The sequence below is a fragment of the Neltuma alba genome, unplaced genomic scaffold (genome assembly GCF_004799145.2).
Source record: "Neltuma alba isolate B1F8T4 unplaced genomic scaffold, ASM479914v2 tig00011289_pilon, whole genome shotgun sequence".
Classification (NCBI taxonomy): Eukaryota; Viridiplantae; Streptophyta; class Magnoliopsida; order Fabales; family Fabaceae; genus Neltuma; species Neltuma alba.
Window position 1 is genome coordinate 579,148 of NW_021635998.1, and position 19,358 is coordinate 598,505.

A 19,358-nucleotide genomic window follows, 5' to 3' on the forward strand; every position below is an offset into this window, starting at 1 on the left:
GATGTTTAGAAAGGAATTAAGGTTTCAATGGATTTTCATGACCTTGGAGTGTTGTCTTGATGGTTATACCCTTTGAGTTGAGTAGAGTTTGGTTGGAGTTAGGAATTTTTGTGTCCCCAATTGTTGTTTTGGCCACATTATTAGTTGAAAGCTAATACATGATAGTTGTGTGTTTGTGTGCTTGTGTAGACCGGTTGTGAGTCTTGTTGGTGCACGGGGCCGTATTGTGTCGGTTTGTTATTCCTTGCTCAAGCGAGAGATAACCACTTTCCAATCCTTTGTACATGTTTTTGTGGTACTGTGTGTGAATTTATGCTTTGTGCTTCGAGTAGCAACTATGTTCAAAGTGTATGTTGTATATTGAAAAGGAAAACCGTCTTGTGGGGTTTAAATTGATATTGATTGAATTTGTAACTTGTGAAAGATAGGCCACTGAAAGAAGTTAATTATGAAATGATTATTTACTTTTTGGTTATGGTTTGAGCATGATGCATGTATTGGGAATTAGTGAGAGTTTTGATTGTTACTACCACGTGGTAAGGCCTCCATTAATGCATGATGGTTGGCTCTTTACGTCCCCCAGAGTGAGGGATAGGCCTTTTATGGCTCCTTATGTCCCCCATAGTGAGGAATAGGTCAGGTTCGGCTCTTGAAAATCCCCCAAAGTGAGGGATATGGTTGATGGGATTGCATCATTGCACTTGTATTACTTGTTGTGGCTATCATTTATAATATTACTTGTGGATTGCTCCCCTTGACACCTCACGAGCACCTATTTAGTAGTACCTTGAATTGGAAAGATTGGTTACTGGGACGTTGTCTCACCCCGTGGTTTACAATGTTTTCAGGTGAAGGTTCTAGGCGAGTACCGTCGGGAAAAGACGCAGAGGCTTGAGCTTGGTTAGCTTTAGGCCTCTAGCCCTTGTATACGTATAGCTAGTATATATTGTCACATTTAGGATCCCTTTTGAAATATTTTAATTGCTCAATCTTATTGTAAACTGGAGGGAGTGTTATCTTCTTATTTTGGGTTGGCCGGAGGCCATTTCTGTTATCTTGTGAAACTTTGTTTTATTTGGTTGGAAACCATTTGGATGGGCTGATGTCGATGTCTTTTGTTACCCGGGCTGGAGGCTCGGAGGCCCAATGGTTGTTAATGAATGATTTTAGTTGCATGCAACAAAGTTCGAGTTCGAACCGAGTTTAAATGTTAAATTCTAGAGTTATGCAATTTCTTTCTACTATGGTAGTTCATTTTAACAGCTTTCCTTTTCTATCATAGTAGTGATTTTATAACGAGTTTATAATGTTTTGAGGTAAAGGGTTTTACAATTGAAGTCATATATGTAAAACCAAATTGAAAGTCAAACTAGTTCTTATATTAAAGACCAGAAATAGTACTAATATAGATATGCATGGGGGTTGCAGAGACTGATTAGTATTTATTTTATTAAATAAATAACTTAATTAATCATCACTAATACTATCAAGTAAAAAAATACCAATAAACGGACATAGAGAATATTTCTTTTAATATTATTTCCCCTCAAATATATATTATTGAATTGAGTGGAAGATGCATAGGAAGATTTCTTATTATTATTTGCAAGCAAAATATTGATTTGAGCCATGTGAATAAAATATACATGAATATGTCTCATCGGCAAAAATTTTACCCTCTTTACAGCATGGCAACTTAAATCAATGGCAATGTTAGTTAATAATGCTAACTAGAAGATAGTTCAAGGAAAAACACTCAAGCTGATCCATTGACACTCTTTGAGGATGGAGGTAATAACCTAACTCAGCCTATTTAGATCCTGTTTGGCATGACATTATAAGTTACTTATAAGCATATTTTACGTAAACTAAGATAAAATTTCTCTCATATATTTATATTATATTCAATAAATTACAATAAACTATTTCAAACGGCCCTTGGTCCTTAGTGGATAGGTTGAGATCAAGTATAAGCTCATTGTCAAGTCTATCCATCAATACATCAACATATTTCTTCTTCTGCTTTCTCTTTTTCTTGTGCTCAGGCTCAATGCAAGACCTAAAATCCCCACCTTCCTCGTAACTTGTGTCCTCATATATTCTACCTGATATGGACTTGCTTTTACCATCTTTTTCTTGCATGCTCACTTCTTCATCTTTATACACTGCAGAAACGTTTTCACGTTTGGAGCTTTTTCAAATAGTAAATCTCGTCGTTTAATTTTTGGATATGTATGGTTTTTAAGTTCCCATTGTGCACATAAGCATAAAGGTTGAGCAACTGCAAGACTGCCACGACAAGAGAACAATATGGCATCTCAATCCCTTTCTTGTTGTGTCTAAGATCATCAAAATAAGACATTGAGCTCTATCTTTGAGAGGGTTAGCAAAATGGCCAAAAGAAAAGGATGCAAACATTAGGCCTTGTCCCTTTTGAGTTTTGTCTTTTTATTGATAGGGCATCTCAGTCTCTTTCTCGTCACATATGAAATCATTAGAATATGATAAAACATGGGATAAAAACGCTGTTCTATGTGTTTTTAGAAGGAAACATGAAAAGAGAGTGTCTCAGTCTCATTCTATGAACACCTTTAAATGAAACATCAAATATTATTTGCAAAGATTCTTTATAATATTATTTACATATGTTGACGTACATAAAATTGAAGTTTAAAGTGAAAACAAATGGGACAAAAATCACACATAAAATTGACACTATAAATTTTCCCCCTATAATCTTATGTTTTGAAACAGACGTACATGTGACTTCTTTTTTTTTTTAATAGAAGGGACCGAGACACGTGGTGACTAACTGGCAAACGGAAGCCTTTAACTGAAATCTTTTAAGAAAGTTGCTCTATACTTCATAGGAAGAACAGTCATGGTGATGGTTTCAACATTTATTAGGTGGCCTTGACTAGCTAGAGAATCAGCACAATGGTTGACTTCTCTTGAAATGAGATCAAACATAACAGTCTAGTCACATATCAGGAGGTGGCGAGTTTGTTTGACTTGGCCATCTAGAGGATGATCTTGAGAAAGGTCACTATTGATTAGTTGCAAAGCTTCTGTAGAGACACTATAAACAGCAATTTTGCGATGACCATAATTCCAACTAAGGCAAAGTCCTTCATGGATTCTGATAACCTCTACGGCAATATGGGGAGTGTAACCTAATTTTTTGATTAAACCAAGAATCCAAGTTCCCTTGCTGACATATATGAGTTTGAGCTGACATTTTAACTCACGAGTAAGGCAAAATGAGACGAAATGTTGATAGAAGGTTCAAACTCTCTCGTGTCCTGTAGAGGATTCTAAGATGCTACTTCTTGTTCTTAATATAAGACCTATTTAACTAATTTGAGAAGATTAAAAAAACTAGTTAAGTTAGTTATTTGTATCAAACACTATCAACATGCAGCGAAATTGAATGGCTCCAAGGAAAGGTGATCACTTTAGAACGCCATATGATCCAACACAAAGCTATAAAATAAATAGGATACATATAACAACACTGAGAAAATCTCAGAAACTTAAGCCGCTAACCCTCTAAATGATCACCGGATCTCAGAAACCAATTTGCCTTACTGACATTTTGCTATGAGTTCATTTCAATTTCTTTTTGCCCCCAGTGTTGATCAGCGGGGTTAAAATGGTTTTGTTGGCAAACAAAAAATTATAGCAAAATGTCAGTTATACAAATTTCAAAACTGCTATTTTATAATCAGTTACTGAGATCCAGTTGAGGATAGTACAAGAAGGAAAGAAAACCAAAAGTAACCAGAGAATTAATTAGAGAAAAGCACAGACCCATTATATAAATCAAGTGAAGGACAGATTACAAGCTCCAGGAAGTCAAAGAAATAAGCCGACCCAGAAAACGAAATAGACAAAAAGAAGAAAGAAAATGATACTTTTGCATTTCAAGACTATAGGAGGTCTCCACCATCAAAACACCCAGATTCTGTTCACCCTCCACCTCTCTCATATCTTTTTTTATTCACATTTTCCATACAAACCTCCCCTGAAATTTCCCAGGATTAGCTTTCCAATGCCCCTCACCCCCTTGTTATTTCTCCAGGCAGTTGTCCATTACTACATTATTTTGTCCTTGCCCCAAAATTCCCTTAACAATGCCATATTCCCCTCTCACTCATCTGCTTTAATTTGATGATCAGTTAGAAATTATACGGAGAACACTACTTGTCTATATCGTTCCAATTTTACCAGATGTACCCAAAGAGTCGGAGAATGCTACTTTGTTAAGCAGCGAATTTAATCTACTGAGGATGAAACTGAAGACGACAGGCTGAGAATGGAGACAGCATGGTGAATTCAAAGATGAATAAGGTGCATAAATTTTCAAAGAGAAAATACACTGTTAAGGGAGATAGGGGAGATATACCATGCATAATACAGCATCCGCTATCTGTTTATTCATCTCTTCATAAACCTGAAACAAGTGGGTGAGTCTGTGGATATGCTTTCAGAGAATAGCAAAATAAGATGTAAAGTAAATTAGTTCAAAGAATTTCACCACCAATCAAGTCATGGAAGGACAATAAGCTACTTTCTTCAAGAGATGGAAGCCCCCATCTGGGAATATAGTCTCTGTCGAGATAATGAAAAAATCTTGAAAGCCACAAAATCATAATTTTGTGATTTGACCATCTTCTATGTAATCCTATCAACAAATAGTAATAATCTCAAAACTAGACTTACGGTGGAATTAATGTATTCGTCAAAAACCTTTCTATGCTGATCATAGAGCATCTTAGAGTTTTTCTCACCCTGGTGGTCGGTACACAATTCGTAAACAAGTCTGGATACTTGAGTTAAGACCATAAAAAAGGAGAGCAATTTTGAGGACATCAGGTTCCACATAAAATTGCTACTTTCAAGTCCACACATAGAAGAAGGAAAGGGCTCAACTGTTGAACAGTTGAAGCTCTCATTCAAATTTTAAAATCACTTCCCATCAAGAATGCTGTCGTCCGGCAAGAAATAGAATGAAGTATTCAAACGAGAAAGCATTAAAAGTTTTTACAAAATGAGAGAATTCATATTCCATGCATAAACTTAATTTAGATTAAAATCTGACATCTCAGATCCATACTGAAGAAATGGATGAGAAGGAAGTAGAATCGTGCATCTAAACGAAAACTTTTTCCCCTTTCTTTTTCCTCCATTCTCCTCAATCCAAACATAAAACAGGGTTCTGTTGTTTATACCCCCGCACCACCACAACACACACATGGACAGATAGGTAGAGACTTCACCAAGAAAAAAAGAAAGAAAGAAACACAACGGAAAATAAACTGTCAACAACTGAATAATCATGAAAATCCAAGCATAATAAAAACCCAGTGATCACATACGAAATCGGAAGGATAAGTATAAGAACACATGTGGTCGTGCGAAGTGATGCTAGAATTGTCAAACCCTTCAATTAGTCCAATCACTTTATTAGGGTTAATATCAGACACAGAAACTACAGCGAAGAGGTTGAGATGAAGCAAGAATAGAGAGAGAAGCACCAAACGCGAGAAAAGGGCATTCATGGTGGCGGTGATGATGATTTAGGAAGCAAGATCAAGTATCATGCACCATCGTTATCAACAATTGCCAACGTTTGACTCCCATTTCAAGCCTCACGCATCATTTTAGAATTTCCAGATTGCTGGGCCCCACTGACATCTCCCCTTTAGCAGTGGAAAAAGCTCAAGCTCGTGGTTCTTGACCAAATCAGCTAATCTTTGCAAGTGCAACATTTTGAGGAAACTACGTATTTAATTCAGGATTCGAATTTGAAATAATTAATTCGCCTAATATAACCTTTTACTAGTTAAGTCAACTCAACCTTGCATTTTATTCCTAGAGGAAAAGCAAGCTCCTGTTGAATTGGTGCATGACGAGGATAATGATGCAGGAAGTTCGATCGTGCACTTGGAAGCTACCATGGAAAAGGCTGTTCACTCACTGATTCTTAGGATGTTAAGAAAATTAACGTGTGTCAAGATTTTTTCTTTTTGATACACAGGAAAAGAAATTCAGAACAACACCGGACGAAACTACGACCCAGAAACAGAGACCAACGTGCTCAGAAAGCGTCTATATGCATTCTGATCTCTGTCAATAACTTGAAAGTTCACTATCCAATTCCAGCTTAGTATATTGTTGATTTCCATGATCAGCAGTCCCCAGTCTTCATGCATCTCCTGTGTTATGTATGCTTCATTTCCGTTCCATAGTGAATTATTATTTGGTCATCACGTTGTCTCCAAAGGAGCCAGCAAATAACTACGAAAAGACCTCGATCTCCAGTAGCAATTTCTTCCGAAACTTGTTATTGATTGCTGGTGTTCTTCCAGAAAGATTTAGCTTACGGACAATCTCTGAGAACATGTAATTCATCTTCAATCTCAAAGATCAAGACAAACCCAATGAACAAGGTTGTAAGCATTTTCCAAATTGATTTTAATACTAGTAATAAATCCTTTTTTACCATCCATATGTTTCATAGAGCACACTATAATAACCTTCTTAACGTGTGTAAAGATAGGTAAAGAGAATTTCAATGGAGAATTGTGTTGCTTGCCACTCTAAAACTAGTCCATGATCTTAAATACAAAGCTTTATTAGTTATTAAGAACTTTAATAGCTTGGCTTTGAGAGAAATGCAATTCAGACACGCAGCGGAGGAAACCCTGATTGGTGATTTAGGGCACATTTTTAAATTACCCTAATTAATCTTTCTAATGATTAATCTCAAACGATGCTTATGAGAGATGCAGCCCGTGCACAATGGATTTTCATTTTCAAAACCAAATAGAAAAATAATCACTTAATACAAATAGTTTTCAAGAGATAAAAGCATACTCCCTTAGTGTTAAATACAATATTTTCAAAATTTCAATCCACTTTATTTATCATTTTTAATTCTATAAATTAATTTAACTATTTTACAAATTAATTCTATAAGTGAATTCAACTATTTGCCTCAATTTCAATTGGAGGACTTCATGGACCGCCTCCACAAAGTATGCAACGCGCTTTATAGCCTTTAGTGCATGACCAACTTTTCACAGGGTATATTATTTCTTTATATAATGTCATATTGTACAAATTAACAAAATCCTTATATAACCCCTTTTTTACAGGTAGTTTCTTGATTCCCTGGCATTAAACAGTAACAATATACAGTTGAATGGCTCCAAGGGAAAGGTGATCGCTTTAAAACACCAAATGATCCAACAGAAAGTTACAAAATAATAGGACATACATAGAACAACACTCAGAAAATCTCAGAAACTTCAGCAGCTAACCCTCTAAATGTTCACCGGTTCTCCTTAAGAAATTCCTCATCTTCTTTGGGTTCAAATTCATCCTTAATGTTAAACATCTTGCGAATTTCCTCAGGAGTCTTCCCTTTCATCATGTCTCCTACCTTCTGGGATGCCAGATCCAGCAGACTCTTGATGTTCAAGTAGTTCGAAGCCAGAATGAGATCGAACAGCGTGGCATTATTGACCTCCACAAATTTGACATCCCAGTCCTTGAGATCAACGCCTGAGGTTTTGCCCTCGAAATTGGAAGATTCAACATGCTTATAGCAGTACTGGATGACCTTGATCAAGATCTTGCTGCTCAATTTAAGAGGAATGGTGCTATTGGCTGTAGAAGTGGCTTCAGATTCAACCATGTCCTTGATTGACTCTAGCATAAGTGCAACATCATAATTAACTACAAATATATCTCCATCAGAGCTCGTCAAATAGACTTGCTTCGTTGACTTTATTGGATGATCATCTAATTTCTCTTCCTGCAACCATTAATAATCCTTTAATTAGCATAGTGGGGGTGCACAAGGAGGAAAACAAAGAAAACAACCCACTATTCTCAATACTCAAAATTTGGTGTGAATTTGACTGAGAACCTAATACATTCCGTGATTTTACTGCATATCTCTTCCAGCATAAAAATTATTAATGTTCTAGCTAGGAGTGAAAATAAGAACTTAGCCTGAAATGACACAAACAAACTGTACAACTGTTAAAGTAAGAATGACTTCAGAGTGCAGACCTAGTTTTTCATCAAGGAGACTAAATGATTGACCAATAAATTAATGTAATTAATACTAATGGTTTCAGGAGAAAATAGATTAAACTAATATGACCTTGGGTTTGGGATCCTTAAAGAAGTTATTTGCCATCCAACTTGAAGCCCCATCAAAGTAGAATGTAGTACTTCCTTTAAGCATTTCCTCAAAGCCTTTTGCATGGTATTTTCTTGAGATGTCTCCAATCTCCGTGTAGATAGCAAGCACATTATTGAGCAAAGCACGATCAATGTGCTCTCCAGCATGTTCCCTATCAGTCTGGCACATTCATTTTGATTACCAGGTCATGGAAATGTTTCAAAAGATAAATCTGACATGTGGAAGTAATAGTGCAACATCCTTTATTTATTAGATACTGTTAAGTCATGATACTAGGAAAGAAGCCAAAAAGAGATTGTTGAACCAAAATTATAAGTTATTGTGTTTTCCAAAAAATCTAAAATTTCCATTGCGTATCAAACTTAGCAAGCATGAAAAATAGTCAAAGTCAAGAATCCTTTTTGTTTGCCAACAAAACCATTATAACCCCATTGATCAACACTGGGGAAAAAGGAAATTGAAATGAACTCATAGCAAAGTGTCGGTTAGGTTAACTGGTTTCCTTTGGTCAAATTTCAAGACTGTTTTTGAAATCTAGTGGAGGAGAGCGCAGGAAAGGGAGAAAAACAAATGTTGAATAAAAGTGGATTCCATGAAAGGAACCAGAGAATTAATTAGAAAAAAAAACAGAGATTCGTCATATAAATCAAGTAGACAGATTACAAGCTCCAGGAATTGAAAGAAATAAGCTGACCCAGAAATGAACCAAACAAAAATAAGAACGAAAATGATATTTTTGCATTTCAAGACTGCAAGACATCTCCACCATAAAAAAACCCAGATTCTGTTCATCACCTCTTCCATATCCGTTTTTAATTCACATTTTCCTCATGCCTCTCACCCCTCCTAGATATATCTCCAGGCAATTATCCATGACTACATTATTTTGTCCTTGCCCCAAAATTCCCTCAGCAATACCATATTCCCCTCTAACTCATCTGCTTTGATTTGATGATCAGTTAGAAATTATACGGGGAATACCACTTGTCTATGTCATTCCAATTTCACCGGATGTACCCAAAGGGTCGGAGAATGCTACTTTGCTAAGCAGCAAATTTAATCCACTGAGGATAAAAGTGAAGACTACAGGCTGAAAATGGAGACAGCATGGTGAATTCAAAGATGAATAAAGTGCATAAATTTTCAAAGAGAAAATACACAATATATTAAGGGAGGTGGGAGAGATATACCATATATAATACAGCACCCACTATCTGCTTATTCATCTCTCCATAAACCTGAAACAAGGAGGTAAGGTTTTGGATAAGATTTCAGAGAATAACAGAATAAGATGTAGAGTATATTTGTTCAAATAATTTCATCACCAACCAAGTCGTGGAAGGACAATAAACTACTTTCTTCAAGAGATGGAAGTCCCCATCTAGGGATGTAGTATCTGTTAAGATAATTAAAAAATCTTGAAAGCCACCAAGTCATGATTTTATGATTTGACCATCTTCTAAGCAGTCCTACTAACAAGTCTTCATCTTCCTTTACTCTCAAAGATGGTAGAACCTGGTAAAAGAAAAAGAATTAGACCCCAAGTGTACGATCATATCAGCAATAATGTCTGTACTATTGGCCTTCCATATTTGGGCAAAATTTTATGATTGATGTAAGCAAGCAACTGTACAGATTAATAATCCCAAGACTAGACTTACAGTGGAATTGATGTATTCGTCGAAAACCTTTTTATACTGATCATAGAGCATCTTAGAGTTTTTCTCACCCTGGCGGTCTGTACACAATTCATATACAATTCTGGATACTTGAGTTAAGACAAAAAAGAAAGGCGAGTAATTCTGAGGACATCAGATTCCATGTAAAATTGCTACTTTCAAGACTATATAACAGGAGGAATACAAGGCTATTACACTGGCACTTATAATTCATAGATAATTAAATCTTGCTGAAATCATATCAAAACTTCATATAACTTTAACATCCTATATTCCAGCTCTGACTACTATAGAATGGGATTCAGTCATAAAGTCCTACCAAAAGACTGCTTCATGATATTTCTTTCCTTCCTTGTAAACCTCAGTTTTATATTGTTTTGTTTTATTTAAATGGTGCAAAAGACTAAAGAGGAGGAATTAAACATGCATTCAATATCAAAGCAAGTCATCATGAAATGAGATGGCAAAAAAACATTACAGGCCAGCAGAGAAGATGTACAGAGAACTATTCAGCATCAAATACTAATAGGCTTACCCAATTACTCTTCTATGCAAGAAACAAGCCACGCTGATGGTCATGAATGTAAAAATTTAAAAAGAAATAGGGAACTAAAAATGTGTAAGCCCTGGCTTAAGTGTTGAAGGGTTGAAGCTCTCATTCAAATGAAAACTAATTACCATCAAGAATGCTTTCATCCAACAAGAAATAGAATGATGTATTCAGACCAGGTAACTTTAAAAGTTTTTACAAAAACAGAGAATTCATATTCCATACATCATTTTTTTTTTTTTAATTAAACGGATAAGCACCAACAGCTTGATGTTATGAGCAAGATTAAACCCGTAACCTCCCATTTACAAAAGATGGGTATAAGCTCATTGGTTATTCAATACATTAATTTAATTTAGATTAAAATCTAACACTTCAAACCCATATTCTATGCTTGAGTTGAAGAAATGGATGAGAAGGGAGTAGAATCATGCATCTAAATGAAAACTTTTCCCCCTTCCCTTTTCCTCCATTCTCGGCAATCCAAACATAAAACAGGGTTCTGTTGTTTCTGCCCCAACACCACCACAACCTATACACGGACGGATAAGTAGAATTTGCTTTTTCAATCAAGTGATGCCAGAACATTTGGCAGAAAAGAACCCAAACGCCAAAATTATAACATACTGAAGAACTTAAAAGCACTAGAAACTCCAACAAGAAAGAAAGCAACACAACAGAAAAAGCCATAACCGTCAACAATTGAATAATCATGAAAGTCAAAGCACAATAAAAACCCAGCAATAACAAACGAAACAGGAAGGATACGTATAATAAAACATGTAGTCGTCAGGAGTGAAGCTAGAATTATCAAACCCTTCAATTTGTCTAATCACTCTGTCCACAGCGGTCTGAAGCCGAGGCCATTCGTCCCTGAAAGTCTTACTCTTACTAGGGTTACTGCACCTATCAGCGTCGGGATTTACAGGGTCAGACGCAGAAGCTACAGCGAAAAGGTTGAGATGAAGCAGGAATAGAGAGAGAAGCACCAAACGCTGCGAGAGAAGGGCATTCATGGCGGCGGTGATGATTAATGAGGGAGCAAGAGCAGGTATTCTTTTTTATCAACTAGCAGCAATGGAGTATTGACCATCTTATTTTTCTTGTCATCATTTCTGGTATATCGTTGACTTATAAAATGGAATTTGAATAACAGGGACTTCTTTTTATTTACAGTTTGACTAGTAATAATTCAAAATTATACTCACTGTTCTTTTGACCTGGAAAGTCGTCGTCTTACCATATTTGTTCTGCCGTACATTGTGCTTAACATGGCAACAAGATCATGATGCTCTGTTTCAAAGTCATGTCAATGGTTTGGATCATGCGAGACACAATCGGAATGATGAGGGGGAAAGTATTCAAATTGAATATACATGCGCACACATATATCTGTGTGTGTGTGTATGTATGGAGAATCGCAAAGAAGGGATATCATGGGATTAAATTTTGTAAAGATGCATGAGTTCCGAGTAAGTCGATTGACCTCTGCAACTGCAATTTTTAAGGCAACAAAACACACACACTCGCATATATATATTTCGAGTTTGAAATCATTAATTCACTTAATACAGCCTTTTTAGAAGTTGAGTTAGATGCTAAGCTTGGCCAAATTCGACTTTTCCTTTGTGCCTAGAGAAGTAAGCTAGGGTTGAATTATAAATTTTGCACGTATGAATCATGAATTTTGCACATTTTAATCCTTTCATTAAAAAAAAAAAAAAGTAGTTACATAAAAGCAAAGACTGTCATTTAGCGGGTTTCATGTATGTCCAATAAAAAAGACAAATCATTTACAACATGACGAATTAATATTTAAATTTTATTAAAAGAACTGTTCATATTTAATATTATATGTTACTTTGAATAGGATATATATATCTGTGAAACTGATGATTAAGTCACTTATGATTAGAAATTTTTAGTTGGGTCAATATATCTATTGTATAGATGGAAGTCTCTAATCTTGAATACTCCCCAAACATTTATGACATGCTAATATGTGTAAGTGGCATACTACTTAAGTGCTTGCTTAGTTTATTTTGCCCTCTTATATACATGTATGCATTCTTGGTTCCATGGCCTTATGTGTTAGAAAGAAAGAAAGAATTTTTTTTTTGGGGGGGGGGGGAATAGGAGCTCGTGAATATTTTATTTCAAAATTTATTAATAATTATGTCTTCTGTTGTTTACGCAACATATTAACTTTTTTCCTTTTACATGTATATATTTAGTCACTTTGAAAGAAAAATGTATATATTTAGTCACATTTGGAAGGAAGAAGACATTAGCTTGTTCATGATCAAAGTCTAATTATAAAGGACCATTAATAAAGTCTTTTTACTAGAAATCAGAAAAAGTATATACTTCCTTATACTTGAGATTATTATTTACCTGCAAAAAGAACGGCATTGTGAATTTTAGTAACATAAAAAATATAAAATATAAATATCTTTTTTATTGGAAAAATTAGTCAGCATGCAAGCCCCTGTTATATATTTAATTATTTTTTTATATTTTTTAACTTGTTCTACGGTTTTTTAATATGGACTCCCTCATTTTCCTATTAAAAAAAAAAGGTTGCAATGCCGACAAGCATCCGTTATTAAATTCACCCGACCCGAGATCTTGATTCCACCCATGACATTATTGACTAGTCAAACCTACTGATATTGCAGGCAAAGTTAGTTAATATACAGAGAACAGTTAGCTTATTTTTTCAAAAGATTATACAGGCGTTATATATGATTTAAGGTAAAACCAATTAAATTGGACAGATTTCCAGATTATGTCCTGCTTAAGCACACACCCCCACTAATTTATAGATGTGAAGCTTAAGGTTATTACAAGGGATAATTTTTAAAAAAAGTTAAGATACAAATTCGTCTTAAAATTTTTCATTTAGAAAGCTGGGCGTCCTAAAGTTTTTTGGGATGTAAATTTGTATTGAGAGTTTAAAATCGTAGCAATATTATTCTCTATAGTTAAAAATATTAATGGTCAACATTTAATTGTCAACGTTAGCTTTTTAATGTATGAAGTAATATTGTTACAATTTTAAACTTTTAAGATGAATTTACACAAGAAAAAAAAACTTCAAGTACCCAACACTCTTTAGGGTCTGTTTGGTATGAAAAAAATGAAAGGAAGGGAAGGAAGAAAAAATGTTAATGAATTTTATTTAAAAAATTCAAAGAAATGGAGTTAAAAGTTTTTAATTAATTTTTATTCTTTTTTTATATTATTTCTTCTCTTTATTAAAATTTTGAAACACCATTTCTCTAATTTTTTAAATAAGACTTATTAAAATTTTTCCTCCCCTTCTCTTTCTTCTATTTCCCTCTGACCGAACAGCAGTACCTTCTCTTAATGTAAACTTTTGCCTTGACCCTTTTGCAAATTTCTGATATGTGTTATGTGAGAGATTAAATTTGTTAAAATTGATAGGCAGAGAATGAAGCACGTGCGTGCCAACAGCAGGAAGCCTGAGAATGTATGTGGCATGCGTTGGAGGGCAACCAATTGCTTGGCTTACACATGACCCATCGCACCTCATGCTTCTTCCCTCCTCTTATTCAATACTTACTCCGTACTTCTTTTATTAATATATTATTAATATTAATTAATGATGTTCTTTATTATCTGATAATTTAATTATCTGTCTTACAGGACTGTCAGTTGAAAAGATCACTGTGGATATGTATGAGTGTTGTTAGAAAGTCAAAGAGATATTGGTCAATTGTAATGAACTCACCAATGTATAATATTCCTCTGATCCTAAATACATAACTCGTTTTATAGTGTAAATTACACTGCAAATTGGATTTTATATCTAGGACTGAAGGAATATATCGAAACAATAATATTGGTTAAGTTTAATGAAGAAAAAAACTAATTCTTTTGAAAAATAAGATCAAGAATTTGAACATTATAAATGGAAAAAAAGCCGTCACAGAGTTGACCCGAAGAGATTCAATGATTTGATGATGCTCATATCAGAAAATTGGATTGGATAATTATTATTTCTCCTATTAAGTTATTATATGGCTTTTTTCTATTTAGTTTCAATATTATTAAGTTTCGGCCCAGAAAAATTTACATCATGATTCATGACTGTGATATATTATATTGTTTATTTTAGGTATTATGTTTTCCTTTTCAATACATATGATTGTGAAAAATCTAACTTAATATAAGTTTAATAAATCAGATTATCCATCTGTGATTCTGATTGATCCATGTGCACGATTTTTGTCCTTGATTTTTGCTGGCCAAATAAAAGAAAGATTAAACAGATTTTGATTTAACCAATGCATGCACATGTAAGAACAGTAGTCTAGTCCAATACAATTCTTCAAAAGGCCACAAGAACAAGACATTTTTCAATGGAGGAAACCCTAACTATTGATTTAAGGCACATTTAGAAATTACCCTAGTATAATCAATCTTTTTTTAAATTATCAATCTCAAACTATGCCCGGAGCTAGAGAGATATGGTAGCCTAGCTGGCTAGGTACAATGCATTTTCTTTTTCAACAGCATATTGAAAAATAATAACTTAAGATGGTGAATAGTTTTCTAAGAGATAAAATCGTATACTACCTCTTGTATTTAATATAAGAGCTAGTTAAAAATTCAATTTAATCTTAAATATAAGATATCGATCCACTTTATTATCTCCAACATTTATTCATTTTACCCCCAAATAATTTCCACAGTAATTTCACATGTTAAAAAATTTTCATCAAGAGGTAATTTTAATACATATAATTAATAGAGATTTTTTTTCAAAGATAATATTCATTTATTACAAATAAACAACTTAACTATTTTTTTTAAATATCTAAAAATTAACTATCTAACTTATATCATATAAGAGGTAGATACGAGGACAAACGAAACGTGCTCTTAGTGAAAGTAATTAAGGAGTTATATATGTGTGCATTGAATCTTGAAAAGCATAAATTCTCATAATTTTCTATTCAATTTTACTCTTTTGGCTTACCTGTGGACAACACTAATTTAAGTACAATACTATAATATAAGATAACATGCGGTCCCCTCAAGCCCTAAAAAAAAATTTTGGGCTAACAGTACAAAACCCTAGTCATTAGATTTACTATTCAACGTCACTGAGGGTACTAATTGATTATTTGAACCTAATTAATAATTCACAATGTGAAGAGAAACCCTAGAAAGCGACTTTGATACCAATTTGCATAGTGACGGCGACAATAAATGTTTAATATATTACTGATCGGAATAGACCTACTTAGACTAGAACAATAAGAATCGACAAGAATCTAACTAATTAATAAACATGAAACTAAGTAGATTCTAATATCATGGGTACAAGATTAAAAGACCCAACTCCAAACATCGATGTTGTAGGATATGCAATGTAAGGTAGAAAAATTCATAGAAAAAATTGACGAGTTCTCAACACAAGTGGAAGATTTAGCAGATTTTCTGAGAAATTAAACTCAGATCAAACTGAACACGAGCTCGTGGACTTCTCTTTGATATTCAGTAACTTCAAGTTCAAGGAGACACAATATGAAACTAAAAACATCGATCTTGAAATACATCTACAATAGAATTCATGGAAAATCACGGTAAGTTCTCAATACAAAAATGGAAGATTTAGCAGATAACTTTTTAAGGAAACTCAGATCAAACTGAACAAGACTTTCAAACAAATTAAAAGAAAACTGAAACCCAGTGTCGTGAACTTTCCTTGAGATGAGTCCTATCCATTGATGATAATTGCTGATGCATTAAGAGCTTTTTCTTAACAAAGCGAACTACTACTTTAATTTTCTCAGGAGATCGATCGAACAACTTAGAAGATTGTTCAACCAAAGAGCTTGATCATGTCATGCGTCCGAGGATATAATATAAGTTCATTGATTGAAACACAAAAGAAGCAGACAAACTGATAACTGATCCAAGATTCGTTGGTTTAATGTTCAGAAACAAACAAAAAACATGCAAATTGCGAAGATTAATAATATGAATATAAAGAGAGAACTAGAGTAGTACACGGAGTTGGACATCGATATATCAGAAAAGCTCCAGCTCCTAATTCTATATCTTCTTAATGATGATGATGATGATTAGAATTATTGGCTCGTTGATCTACCTCAAGCTCTCTATATCTATGCAAGTAGCTTTTAAGTGGCTCTGCGTAATCATCAAACCCTAGGGTTTTCAGGGCCCAACATATATCATCGCCATTAACGGTCTTCCTCCTCTCTTTTCTGCACTTATCAGATGCCTCGCCGGTGACGAAGCTTATGAACTCCGACGCACATTCCTGCATCGTCTCCTTCGCTTCCTTGGAGATCTTGGCGTTCTGCGGCAAAATTTGCTTCATAATCCGACCAACATTAGCTATTGGCAACAACCTGTCTTGTTCTTTCACAATCCCACCATTACTACTTCTGTCAACAACATTGATTGATGATGAGGAACTTCCTCCCAGGTTATCCTCCATTATTTTTGATTTCCCAGGAACAAAAGCTACTTTACTTCCCAGCTTTTGACTAAGACTCAGTCAGATGATCATGATCGGACCTCTTATATATATATATATATATATCGACACTTTTAATATGACTACTTGTTCATCAGCTTACTAGTGTGATAAAAAGTCTCAAAAGTGAATTCATATTATATATACTGAGAGGAGAAGAAGGGAGGTGGGGGGAAGAAGCTGTGAGAGACTTGGGGTTTGGATCTTCTTCATTCACTATTTCCGTACCTTTATACACATTTAATCTTATCCGTTCATTTAATTGTTTATTTGATTTAACGATGTAAGATTGTTAATTATGACATTAAACAAAACATGCTCCGGTACTCATTTAACTACAACTACAGTACTACAGTAGAAAAGATTATGATCTTACTTTCAAAGTGCTTAACAGTAGAAACCGAAATATCTAACAAACTTAAATTTCATTAATTTTATCTTAAAATTTAAAATAATAATCTATGTGATAATAAATAAAAGGTGAAAATAATACATTCATATTAAAAATTTAATAGTGTGACTTATAAATAATGAAAAAAAATTTTTTTCTCTACTTTAGGAATAAGATGAAAAGAGGATAATTTTTCTCAAGCATTGTCTCATATTTTGAATGCTATATAAGAATTAGGAGGTTAAACTTATAATTGATTAAGATTAAAATGAACATTTTTTTTAAATTTTAATTCATGTGTAGGCAATAATTTTAACCGTTATAAAGGTTAGGAAGGTCATTTACATATAATAATCCAAGCAAGTTCTGTACAATATAAAATTGGAACGCAATGAGCATAGAGTCTCGTGTTTAAAGAGATGATTGGATGTTTTAAGTGTGAGGAGTCTAAATTGCACTTTGCTTTTGGGAGGTGGATTATGAATCAAACTCACTTTTCTGGGAGAGATCATAAATTAGGGAAATAGTGGAAATTAAAGCAAAAGCTGCAAATAAAATTATGAATAAAATATGTTTAGAGAATGATTACGTCATTCCATACGACAGCATCATGATTTTAGGTTAATGTAAGAAGTTTTATAAAAGATCGTACTATGTTAATACTCCTCCGTTATTTAATATAAGACCCATTTAACTAATTTGGTTAAATTAAGGAAGTTAAGTAAGTTAGTTAATTATAAAAAAATATGACATGTTTTTTCTAAAATACTATAATCATCTTTCTTAATACCCCTTCTTTCACTTCTACTTGATTATTGATAAGGGAGTATTTATAAGGGTAATTTAGAAAAAATTAATAAATATGATATATGGGTTTTATATTTAGAACCAAAATCAACTCAACAATTAGGTCCTATATTAAGGACCAGAGGAGTAATAGATTTTCAATTATTGAAACCTCTTAAATTTAAAATTTCATATTCTAAATGATTTAGGGGGAAAAAACCACTTGAAGCTGATGATGCCTTCCTACAGAAAACACCAAATTTTCTGCTTAGTACTTAAAAATGTGTAGAGTATTCTTTTTTTATGAATAAATATTTTAATAATTTAAGGTTCTTCGTTGTAATTTTTCGCGAATATATAAATATTGTCCAACTTTGGTGGGACTGAAGGAATTATGAAATTTAATTATTGATCCGTACATGTAATTAACATATACAAGTCCAATTGTTAATGAGTTCCGAGGTTGTTGGGATTTCCCACTTTTAGGTGCCCACTAAACTCCCGTTTGGTCTTACATTTTAATTTTAATTTAGAATAATTATCGCTTATAATAATAATAATAATAATAATAATAATAATAATAATAATCCAGCACCAAGCAACAATAATTTTGTCGTTAATCAATCGCTTTGTTCTTTTCTGGCGAATGGTGATATATATAAAAATATTTGAGGACATCAACCTTTTGATCCCAATCCTCAGACTCTAACAACCCTGTGAGCAACTCAATTCTTATAATTTTAATCAATTGAAATTTTTAGTTCCTAAACTTCATAAGATATATAATTTTATTTTTTAAGAGACGGGACTAATATTTTAAATGGTTAAATTATAGGACGGGATTGTAAAACTCAGAGATTGAGTTATAATCAAGTTAAAATTATAAGAATTAACTTGTATCAAAGTTAAAGTTTAGGAACTTTCAAAATTATAAAAATAAAGTGATCAACTTTCTCAACATATCTTTATGCTTTAGAAGATGGAACAAGTAGATAGGTCACCGAAAGTTTAATAAATAAATAATCGATAATTCTATCATCCCTATGAACCTTATTTAAAAAAAAAAAAAAGTTGACTTCATAATTCAAACGAAATCCTAACTGGGCAAAACTAACATATCAGCATTTGGGTATCAATAATAATTCGGTGTGCAATTAATTATTTAAGTGGTCCAGTTTAATTACTGTGATGGTTGAGAC

General features: G+C 33.6%; 2 protein-coding genes and 1 long non-coding RNA gene across 5 annotated transcripts; all 3 read right to left on the reverse strand.

The window, feature by feature from the left end:
• Window positions 1-1,902: 1,902 nt before the first annotated feature.
• On the reverse strand, window positions 1,903-4,812 carry LOC114711419 (uncharacterized). The gene is made up of 3 exons (XR_003737142.1): window positions 4,723-4,812; window positions 4,406-4,611; window positions 1,903-2,339 (listed from the first exon to the last, which is right to left on the reverse strand). It is a non-coding gene; the product is annotated as an uncharacterized LOC114711419 (long non-coding RNA).
• Window positions 4,813-7,067: 2,255 nt separating this feature from the next.
• Window positions 7,068-16,136, reverse strand: LOC114711416 (cullin-like protein 3). Of its 3 annotated transcripts, XM_028895813.1 has the most exons (8): window positions 16,132-16,136; window positions 15,745-15,750; window positions 11,216-11,328; window positions 9,880-9,979; window positions 9,548-9,733; window positions 9,409-9,456; window positions 8,177-8,377; window positions 7,068-7,822 (listed from the first exon to the last, which is right to left on the reverse strand). In XM_028895813.1, the coding sequence occupies exons 3-8, from the start codon at window positions 11,227-11,229 to the stop codon at window positions 7,337-7,339; spliced, it is 1,035 nt and encodes a 344-aa protein (XP_028751646.1). In that variant the 5' UTR covers window positions 11,230-11,328; window positions 15,745-15,750; window positions 16,132-16,136; the 3' UTR covers window positions 7,068-7,336. The 3 variants fall into 3 exon arrangements, with proteins under 3 accessions (XP_028751646.1, XP_028751645.1, XP_028751647.1); XM_028895812.1 differs by lacking the exons at window positions 15,745-15,750; window positions 16,132-16,136 and having other exon boundaries at window positions 11,216-11,675; XM_028895814.1 differs by lacking the exons at window positions 15,745-15,750; window positions 16,132-16,136 and having other exon boundaries at window positions 9,880-9,956; window positions 11,216-11,296.
• On the reverse strand, window positions 15,751-17,063 carry LOC114711418 (nuclear transcription factor Y subunit B-5-like). Its single transcript, XM_028895817.1, has 2 exons — window positions 16,490-17,063; window positions 15,751-16,035 (listed from the first exon to the last, which is right to left on the reverse strand). Exon 1 carries the CDS (start codon window positions 16,941-16,943, stop codon window positions 16,545-16,547), a length of 399 nt encoding a protein of 132 aa, XP_028751650.1. The 5' UTR covers window positions 16,944-17,063; the 3' UTR covers window positions 15,751-16,035; window positions 16,490-16,544.
• Window positions 17,064-19,358: the final 2,295 nt, after the last annotated feature.

Excerpts from the sequence above, each read along its gene's own strand:
- LOC114711416 (XM_028895812.1), bottom strand. The coding sequence starts at position 11,463 with ATGAATGCCCTTCTCTCGCAGCGTTTGGTGCTTCTCTCTCTATTCCTG. Across the intron at positions 9,457-9,547 it reads TATTGTCCTTCCACGACTTG|GTTTATGGAGAGATGAATAA; the intron begins GTTGGTGATGAA and ends TCCTTGTTTCAG. Across the intron at positions 7,823-8,176 it reads TTAAGGATCCCAAACCCAAG|GAAGAGAAATTAGATGATCA; the intron begins GTCATATTAGTT and ends TAATGGTTGCAG.
- LOC114711418 (XM_028895817.1), bottom strand. The coding sequence starts at position 16,943 with ATGGAGGATAACCTGGGAGGAAGTTCCTCATCATCAATCAATGTTGTT.